The sequence below is a fragment of the Cebus imitator genome, unplaced genomic scaffold (assembly GCF_001604975.1).
Source record: "Cebus imitator isolate Cc_AM_T3 unplaced genomic scaffold, Cebus_imitator-1.0 Scaffold97, whole genome shotgun sequence".
Classification (NCBI taxonomy): Eukaryota; Metazoa; Chordata; class Mammalia; order Primates; family Cebidae; genus Cebus; species Cebus imitator.
Window position 1 is genome coordinate 3,799,091 of NW_016107412.1, and position 10,396 is coordinate 3,809,486.

The 10,396-nt window shown below is 40.7% G+C and overlaps 1 protein-coding gene across 1 annotated transcript; it reads right to left on the minus strand.

Moving 5' to 3' along the window:
- Positions 1 to 4,346: 4,346 nt before the first annotated feature.
- Positions 4,347 to 9,589, minus strand: DKK1 (dickkopf WNT signaling pathway inhibitor 1). Its single transcript, XM_017536377.2, has 4 exons — positions 9,113 to 9,589; positions 8,706 to 8,868; positions 7,374 to 7,514; positions 4,347 to 7,257 (listed from the first exon to the last, which is right to left on the minus strand). Exons 1-4 carry the CDS (start codon positions 9,353 to 9,355, stop codon positions 7,004 to 7,006), a joined length of 801 nt encoding a protein of 266 aa, XP_017391866.1. The 5' UTR covers positions 9,356 to 9,589; the 3' UTR covers positions 4,347 to 7,003.
- Positions 9,590 to 10,396: the final 807 nt, after the last annotated feature.

Consider the following 10,396-nt stretch of genomic DNA (forward strand, 5'->3'; position numbering starts at 1 on the left):
ATTAGATCAGCTGTATCCATTTCTTAAAACAGGACAACAATGAAGTTTTCCAGAGTGACTGACTCTTCTCTTCACAAAAGTTTTTTTCTGTAGTGTGCAATGTTGTTTGATAGCATTTTACTCACAGTAGCACTCCTTTTAAAATTGGATTCCATTCTCTTAAACTCTGACTTTTTCTTATCAATTAAATTTGTGTAATATTCTAAATCTTTTATTGTCATTTCAACAATATTCACAGCCTCCTCACCAGTGGTATATTCTGTCTCAATGGACCATTTTCTTTGCTCATCTATAAGCACTGACTCCTCATCCATTCAACTTTGATCAAAAGATTATAGCAATTCAGTCACTTCTTCTGGCTCCATTTCTAATTCTGGTTCTCTTATTATTTCTACAACATCTGCAGTAATTTCCTCCACTGAAGTCTTGAAGGAATGCCTCAAAGCCATTTATGAATGTTGAAATCAACCTCTTCCAAATTCCTGTTAATGTTGCTACTTTGACCTCCTCCCATGAGTCATGAATGTCTTAATGGCATCTACAATGGTGAATTCTTTCCAGGTTAATTTACTTTGCCCAAATCCATCAGATCAATAACTAACTATGGTAACTATAACTTTACAAAATGTTTTTCTAAAATAAGAAGACTTGAAAGGCAAAATTATACCTTGATTCATGGGCTGCACAATGGGTGTTGTGTTAATAAGCATGAATTGGGAGGCCGAGGCCGGTGGATCACAAGGTCAAGAGATCAAGTCCATCCTGACCAACATGGTGAAACCCCGTCTCTACTGAAAATACAAAAAAAGTTAGCTGGGCGTGGTGGCGTGTGCCTGTACTCCCAGCTACTCACGAGGCTGAGGCAGGAGAATTGCCTGAACCTGGGAGGTGGAGGTTGCAGTGAGCCGAGATTGTGCCACTGCACTCCAGACTGGCGCCTGGTGACAGAGTGAGACTCTGTCTAAAAAAAAAAAAAAAAAAAGAAAAGAAAAGCATGAAAACATTAACCTCCTTGTACATCTCAGGGCTCTTGGGTGACTAAATGCATTGTCAATGAGCAGTAACATTTTGAAAGAATCTTTTTTTCTGAGCAGTAACTCTCAACAGTGGGCTTAAAATATTCAGTAGCCATTCTGTGGACAGATGTGCTGTCATCTAGGCATTGCCTTGTTTTTCCATCCATTTATATTTCACAGGCAGAGCAGATTTAGTACAATTCTTAAGGGTCCTGGAAATTTCATAATGGTAAATTATCATTGGCTTTTATTTAAAGTCATCAGCTCCTTTCGCCCCTAACAAGAGAATCACCTGTCCTTTGAAGCCTTGAAACCATGCATTGACTTCTCTACATATGAAAGTCATAGATGGCATCTTCTTTCAACAGAAGACTGTTGCATGTACACTGAAAATCTGTTGTTTAGTGTAGTCACCTTAATCAATGATCTTAGCTGTTCTTCTGGATAACTTGCTGCTTCATCTTGCACTTTTGTGTTATGGAGACAGCTTCTTTCCTTAAATGTCATGAACCAACCTCTGCTAATATCCAACTGTTCTCCAGCTTCCTCACTTCTCTCAGCCTTCACAGAATTAAAGAGAGTTAGAGCCTTGCTCCGGATTGGGCTTTGGCTTAAGGGAATGTTGTGGCTGGTTTCATCTTCTATTCAAACCACTCTAACTTTCTCCGTATCAGCAACAAGGGCGTTGTACTTCCTTATCACTTGTGTGCTCACTAGAGTAGCACTTTTAATTTCCTTCAAATAGTTTTCTTTTGTATTCATGATTTGGCTAACTGTTTGCCCCAGGAGGCCTAGCCTCTGGCTTATTTCAGCTTCCCACATGCCTTCCTCATTAAAGTGAGAGATGTGCACCTCTTTCTTTCACTTAAGCACTTAGAGACCATTGTAGGGTTATTAAGTGGTCTCATTTTAGTACTGTTGTGTCTCAGGGTCTTGGAAGGCATGGGGAGAGGGAGGGAAATGGGAAAATGGCTGGTCAGTGGAGCAGTCAGAGCACATACATTTGTCTTATATGGGGACAGCTCATTGCACCCCAAAACGATTACAATTGTAACATCAAAGTTATTGATTGCAGATCACCATAATTGATATAATAACAATGAAAAAGTTTCTAAAATGTGACACGGAAACACAAAGTGAGCACATGCTTTTGGAAAAATGACACCAATAGACTTGTGCAATGCAAGATTGCCCCAAACCTTCAATTAAAAAAAATGCAGTATCTGCAAAGTATAATCAAGTGAAGCAAAATATAACAAGATATGCTTCTATCATTTTCTGCTTTTAATTTGAACTTCAGAGCATCACAGATATATGAAAAGTTTCCATATAGGATGCTTTTTAAAAGTATTTGTTGCTCATCAGGAGAAAGTTATTGTGAAATATTACTAAATGTACTATGAATTTATCAAGCTAAGCCATGCTTCATGCTTTCTGCCAATTTTACTTTTTACTAGGGAATTTATTCAACAGTTTAAAACAACAAGGGGTTGGTTATCATTGCCCTTCCAAGGTAATTTTTCATATATTAATAGTTAGGGACTATGTCACATTAATAGGATTTATAAATTTGGGGCAAGAAAATCCACCGTGTTCGTGAAAAGTGTGTATTATTTACATTAATTGAAACCTAATGTGACAAATCTTGCTGGAAAGAAAATAATATTTCTATTTTATATTTTTTGACAAAAATCACTATAGTTTGTGACATCTGTAATCTTTTGAGACAAAATATGTCTCAAATATACCTTCTTTAATTCCATTGCCACCTAATACAATAAAGATGAAAATAAAAATTTTTAATCTATTTTTCCTGGATAACAAATTTATATAACCAAAAATCAGAAAAGTCCTCTTCCCATCTACCCCGAACTCTAGCCCCAGTGGAATATTACTTATTTTCTCAGTATATTATGTACTTTTATTTTTATAACTGTAATTTTGCTCGCACTTCTTCCTCTGTCTCCAGTAGAAAGGAAACTCTTTCTCTTCTTTTCTACCTTGTAAGTGCCTTCTCATTCTTCAAAACTAATTTGTGCTAGACATAAGATGTGGGATTTATCCCTACACATTCCTCTTGTAAAACTACTATAGTTCCTGTTACAGGTGGAATGGACATAGACAGCTGTTTTTATATATTAGGAACTGGGTAACCATGCTAGACAATTGAACCAGAGGTGAACCCCTGATTAAAGATAAGCTAAACAGAACCCTTACCCAAGATTTTGGAATAGGAGTCTCTGAAAGGCTAAGCAATTTAGTGAGCGGAACTGTATTGGAATATCACATATACTGGGGACAGAATTTTACTTGTCACCATGGCAAGTGATAGACATTGCAAATTACAATGGAACAGAAGTAATAGTGAGTCTGCAGAATGCTGTTTTGATTTTTATGAGCAGCATCAACCCGTTTATTTTTTTAGCTTTTTCTAGGTTAAGTGCTGCTTTTTCTTTCTTGAAATAAAAGGGCGAGAGAAGGTGATGGTTCAAATACCACCTCTTCTCTGAAGCTTTTTCTAAGCAGCTACAGTCTGATTTAATTAATTTTAATCTGTCGTTGGGTGTTAATTTATGTAATATAATACAACATAATATATTCATTTAATTGTGCAATAGTAAAGACCTAAAATTGAGTGCCTACATTGAGCTAAACATAATAGTATTCTCATGCATGCGTTAGTCTCACATCTACATTACTGGGGGAGCCATGACTCAATCCCCAATCTTTCTGGTTCTAGAGACTGTTTCTAACCACTCTACTAAATCAGCTTCCAGCACTAATGTTCATTATCTCCCTTGCTAAACAGTAAGTTCTTTGAAGTTAAAGACCAATGTTATTCACATCTTTTCAAATGCTAGCAGAGTGCTCACTGGCAGTGGCAGGCTAAATAAATGTTTACTGAATTAAAATTCCCTAGCATTACCTAGACTGTAGTCCTAGATTAGTGATGTGATTGACTGTTTCTAAGCTATCGACCCTTACACTTAATATATAAAGGCCTACATGTACATACACTTTTGTACAAATGTTGGATGCTTGAATTATAAAATTATTTTCTTCTTTAATGTAGAGATAATGTATTTATTTTACATTTTGATATTGTCCTCAGAATAGTATTTTAGAAGGTATGAAAATTGCAGTGGAAGACATTTTATAAGCCTAATGGTCGTTTTGTCTGTTTTTCTTTAAGACTATAAAAGAAAGTCAGTAGTATGATAAAGTTTGATAATGTCACCAATTTAAAAACAAAGGGCCAGGCTCATTCCTATCAATAGATGAAACAAAGTTTGAAATATTCAACTCTTCTAACAAAACAAGAAAAGGAAGTGGTGAGAAAAGGCTTGTGATTTTATTTAATAATTATTTCAAAATCAAAATAATTAGAACAAGTCTAGCTTTAACTGAACGCCAGAGATTACTGTTCAATGTGAAATAAGCCTGTATTTCCCCTTTTCTCCTTTGATACAGTTTAGCGAGAGCTTAATCTTCACTTGGTCAGTGATAAGCAGGCATCTTGATATTTTGCCCATACCAGACTTTGAGTAGCTACAGAAAGCATGCATTTTGGATTTTGCTTCAACTATTAGTCATCCTATAACTACATTGGCACACAAACAAAAATTCTATACTCATGACGCATTATTTGTTAGATCAAAAACCCTGGAAACAACTTAAATATCACTGGTTAAAACAATTATGGTATTGCCATTCCAACATATTACAAACTTAATGTAAACTTTAAAAAGAATGAGTCACTTCTCTATGTATTATAGAAAATGATCTGCAAGACACATAAAGTAAAAAAATGAAGGCGCAGGGACGTGTGTAGAGTATACTAATATTTGACATAAAATACCTTGTGAAATTTTCCCAGGTGCATGTATTTTCCATTAAAATGCATTGTTTAAAAGTCACACAGCAACAACATTTTAAACAATCATTACACAAATTGTTCTAGGTTCCTTAAATAATCCTCTTTTGAATTTGCATTTTATTGGATTCCCATCTTCTAGCCTCCATTATTAGCTAATAAAATATCTACAATTTTCTTGGTATTTTCCACCTTTATAAATATGAAGAATTCTTTTTAATGAAAACCTTTTCCTAACTTCTCAGCTGGAATGGAAGAAGAGGCATCCCTCTTTGGTTGGTTTTGTATTCCTCTACACATCTCTCATCTGGAGATGAGAAGCAAGAGGGTCAATGTACTGAGGTCCCTTCCTGCAGAATGGAAGGGATCCAATAACTAGAGCCCTTTAAAAGTTTGCTTCTTTCCCCACTTAAGCAGAAGGCTCTTCTTTCTTCTTTTTGAAGAAAAAGTTTCCTGTTTCCTTTCCTCTATTGTGTTTTATTGGAGATGGCAGGCCTTAGAATTGGCCTTCCTGGCACTTCAGAAAACAAGCACATGTAGAAAAAGAAAGTTTCTCCTGGGTGAGGAAGCTGAGACTTCCAGACAAAAGGAATGTAACAGCAGACATCCTGCCAGTTCCTCTCTCAGTGAAGAACCAACCAAAGCTTGTGTCCCATTGGTTGAGCCCCTTGAAATTGAACCACTTCCAGAAACACAAAAACAACAAACAGTCTAGGACATCTGCATTATTTAAGGAAATATTTGCACAATTGATCAGTCACTACTGTCCTTTGCTTGCCTGAAACACAGCATTTTGTGGTTTGGGCACCGACTTTAGAATACTACAGAAAAAGTATACATTGGTAAGTTTGGTTTCCCTTTTCCTCAGCATAAACAATATGAAATCCAGCAAGTAAAAATGCAAAGACAATTTAGATTTCATTCCTGTGGGTTTTCTTTTAAACACTGTGTCCCTATCCTCATTCCAATCAATAGATTTCAGGTTAAACAATACTTGAAATATTAAAATCACCTAGCAAGAGCAAAAAAGAGTGGAATGAGGAAGGATTTGTAATTTTTAATTAATAATTATTTTAAAACCAAAGTAAAAAGAACAAGTCTCCTTTGCATGTAGTAGTACCTAAAATTAATTTGTTTGGTATAAAATCTGCGTGTATTTGTTAACTGTATTTACAGGCACGCACCCTGTTCCCAACAACCATCAAGTACTTCGGGGTATTATTTTCATGGACGATTTTCTTCCTTTTCCAAAAATGTTGACCATTTAGGTAGGTATTATTAATTTATTGGAAACTATTTTTGAAAGTTAATGTAAGATTCACTCTCATTCTACCATGATCATTTGAGTTTATCAATGCAGATTACATCTTTCTTTAAAGTTATTCTAGAACTGATCAATATTTTCTCATATTTAGACACTGTCTTTTCTTTAAGTATCTTTAAACATGTCACACTTCTGTACCCATAGAACACACACACACGTACACACACAAACCCCTCTAAGATCACAATCCCAAAATATATGTCTACTTATAGCATTTCATATTACACGTTAACTTTTATTTCAAAAACTATCACAGTCTAAAGAGAAATATAATTTAAGCATTACGATAGTACATTTCAGAAAATAAGCTAGTATTTTCTTGTTAAATTTTAGATACTATCATTTGTCATTCCAAGAGATCCTTGCATTCTAGACTCTAGAATTAAAAGGGGGAAGAGGTTATGCTTTTAAGAACTATAAGCTGAAATGATTTATTTCAATTCAACATAGAATATTTGTCAGTCAAGATATCAATCAATGTGTACAAAATTTACATAACAGGAGGAATAATAGGCAGTGCAGCACCTTTAGAAAAATAATTAAAAGTTTTGTTGCATTTACAGGTAAGTGCCACACTGAGAATTTACAATACAGTAATTTACTGCAATCACAGGGGAGTTCCATAAAGAAACAAAGCTCTTACACTCCAGGTTTTTTGAAAGGTGTTATTGGAATGCTTAACTGAAACCACAGAACTTGTATATCCTTAGGATTGAGTTGATGAAGGTCATAAAAGGTTTTCATATCATCTGTTATATAAAAGGAGTCCACTGCATTTGGATAGCTGGTTTAGTGTCTCTGACAAGTGTGAAGCCTAGAAGAATTACTGGCTTGATGGTGATCTTTCTGATTCCGGCAAGACAGACCTTCTCCGCAGTAACAGCGTTGGAATATTTCCAGCCCATGGGAGCCTTTTCGCCTGTGCTTGGTACACACTTGACCTTCTTTGAGGACAGGTTTACAGATCTTGGACCAGAAGTGTCTAGCACAACACAATCCTGTGGCGCAGTCTGACGACCGGAGACAGACAGAACCTTCTTGTCCTACACAGGAGAAGACAGCAGAAAAAAGTACACAGTTACTGGTAAACCTGCATCGTTTCGTTAAATAATTCAAAAGACACTTCTGATGTGCTAAGAATGAGTCTTAACATCCTTACCTTTGGTGTGATACATTTTTGAAGACAATGTAGTTCTTCTAGAATACCCATCCAAAGTGCTATGATCATTACTAAAGCTTTCAGTGATGGTTTCCTCAATTTCCCCTCGGAAATGAGTTTGCTCGGAAGACACACATATTCCTAAGGAAGCAGGAAATAGTGATTAACTACAGGGTTGTAATGCATTACTGCTAACAGCTGTGACAGTCTGCTATGCCAGCACCAACTTGAGATACTTCATTGCAGGGATATCATTTTAAAAACAAGCGGAACTTCCTCTCTACTGTTAATGCAAAACTCTCCAGGTGGACAGAAGCACCAATGTGTACACTGTATACAGTCAGTCACATGTTACATACCTAGTATAGCCGTTTAAAATACTTTCCCACCAACTGTGGTAGGGGCAAGTGAGATTTATGCCAATTTTAATATTATCCTTGGGTTAAGAAATAGAAAATCAGTCACTTAAAAAATGTTCTTAAAAATAACTTCTCTCCCCCTCGTGCTATGTGGGTCCTGCCAGACTAAGTTAAGCAAATGCAATTCCAGCTGCCTGGAACATTGCAATCTCACCCACCAGTTACTTTACTGTGTAATTTCTATATTGCAGAGATCCAGTTAGTTCATCCCGGAGTACTGCTGGGTCCTAAGGAGGGTCGTCGCTCTGTTACCTTATTTCTGGAGACCTCTTTAGCTGTTTAAATCCATCTCTTTGAAAAATTAAAAGTTAGTGGATCTGTGGTTGGGGGAGGATTACTTATATTAAGGCAGCAGAGGGTAGAGGGAGGAGAAAGGATGGAGAGGTCAGGTTGTGCGCCTATCAAGATCTCTCTTTAAAACGGCCAATGCTGATAAATCACTGTTCTCTGGCTGACAACAGTTTCAGCAAGGATCAGAAGGAGAGGCCAGTCTGGCAGAGCTGTGAGAGTCAGAGTAAGAAAAAATGGAAAGGGCAGCTGAACGCCAAGGCTGGTTTCTTTGGTCTCTCTGTATGATCCCGCCATCCTCCCCATCATCCCCCTTCTCAATTGACCTCAAGGTTCTCCCCAGACACATTTTTATGGAAGCGTCCACTACGACGTAAGCCGTTGTGTTGAATCATTGAGGGACCCAGTGGAAGATAAGGACCTCAGAGACCTCCGAACTTCTCTCTCCTTCCCGATCAAACACTTGCAATGAGGAAGATACTTCAGCGGAATCCTGCCCGCTGTACACCCACTTGCAGGTGGCGCCGCAGTGTTCTCAGGGCGGAGATTCCCCCTCCCCCCACCCCATTCATAGACGCTCAAAGGCCTGACAGTTTTCGTGTGAAAGGGAGCTTTCAGAACTCACCGTTTTTGCAGAAATTCCCGGGGCAGCACATAGCGTGACGCATGCAGCGTTTTCGGCGCTTCCTGCAGGCGAGACAGATTTGCACGCCAGCGTCCCCTCCGCGGGTGGGACTAGCGCAGTACTCATCGGTGGCGCACTCCTCGTCCTCTGCGCACGGGTACGGCTGCGGGAAGGGTTCGGGGGGAGGGTGAGGCATCCAGACGTCCAGGTACCCGCACTCTTGGACCCGGACGCCGATCGCAGTCCCTATCTGTCCCCCTCTCCAGGACCTGTTACCACCCACCGCTCCCAAATGCAGTGTTGCCAAATGCTCGCTGAAACGCACACAGTCAGCACGTTCTACTCCCTTCTCTCCAGATACGACCCTTTCAAGGTCACAGCACCCCGGATTCCCCGACGCCTCTCACCTGGTAGTTGTCAATGGTCTGGTACTTATTCCCGCCCGGGTACAGAATTCCCGGCGCGGCGCTGACTGCAGAGCCCGCGTGCCCCGCAGCGCCGCCCAGCGGTGGGGGCAGGTTCTTGATGGCGTTGGAATTGAGAACCGAGTTCAAGGTGGCGCTGGCTCCCAGCAGAGGGTGGCCGCCCAGAGCCGCCGCTACCAGCGCGACCAAGACCCGGGCAGCTCCCGCTGCGCCCAGAGCCATCATCTCAGAAGGACTCAAGAGGGAGAAGGAGAAAATGACTGTCACTTTGCAAGCCTGGGTCCCCGCGAAACCGTGTGGGTGCGGCTACACAGTCAGGGTTCCGGGAGCTCCCCGCGGTCCCGGAGTCCCGACTGCAGGGAGCGCAGAGCTCTGAGCCGCCACCGCCACCGCGGCTGCCTTTATACCGCGGGCCGGGAGCATTCCGGCCCCTTGGGAGGGAGACAACAAAGCCGGGATGGGATTTCAAAGCGCTGGGAGGGACTGGGAGGGGCTGGGAGGGGGTGTGTTTGTGTACATGAAGGGGGGCCTTTGACACCCCCCGCCCTCGCTGGGTCGCTCGGCTGCCCCGGCTCACCTTCGGGGTGACAGCGACCAGCGAGCATTAGAGCAGACGACTTTAATAAATGCGGGCGGCAGGGGGAACCCTGAGAACAGGGGTGCCCTTGCCTGGCGGTAAGGGTTGGATTATCCGGATCTGAAATACTTTTCAGAGCCGAGGGGAGACACGCTCTGCAAAAGCACTTTTCGCCCCTCTCGCTTACGCCAACACTCGCTGACTGTGCACACAAGTCATATTCGGTATTAAACACAAACCGATCTGTAATTCAATGGCTCTAGCAAGGCGCCTCTTTGCTCATTACTCATTAACCCTTTAAGAGTCGCGGCTTGCAGATCTGAGTTAGGTCCCTGGCTTTAAGGTCGTTCCGTTGCCCTGCTCCCCACCCCCCCACCCCCGCCCACGCCACTGCGAGAAAAATGTGCAAAGAGAAGGAGATTTGCACATCAAACGAGGGTAAGAAGGAAGAAGAGCTCATTCTCTTTTGATGGGAAGTTTAGAGAGGGAGGTGAGAGACTGGCGTTTAGAAATTAGATCAAGGGTGGAGGGGAGAGGGAAATGACCGTCCAATAATCAAACTATTTAATGTTGTTCTTTGAATCAGGGCAGTCGCGGCAGTGGATGAACTTGATTAGGCAGATGCGTGAGATCAAAGTGGCCGGGACTAAAGCGGACGGGGTCCAACGTGCCGGGTCAGTCGCCTTTCT

Excerpts from the sequence above, each read along its gene's own strand:
- DKK1 (XM_017536377.2), bottom strand. The coding sequence starts at position 9,355 with ATGATGGCTCTGGGCGCAGCGGGAGCTGCCCGGGTCTTGGTCGCGCTG. Across the intron at positions 8,869-9,112 it reads AGACCATTGACAACTACCAG|CCGTACCCGTGCGCAGAGGA; the intron begins GTGAGAGGCGTC and ends CCCTTCCCGCAG. Across the intron at positions 7,258-7,373 it reads AAAAATGTATCACACCAAAG|GACAAGAAGGTTCTGTCTGT; the intron begins GTAAGGATGTTA and ends TCTCCTGTGTAG.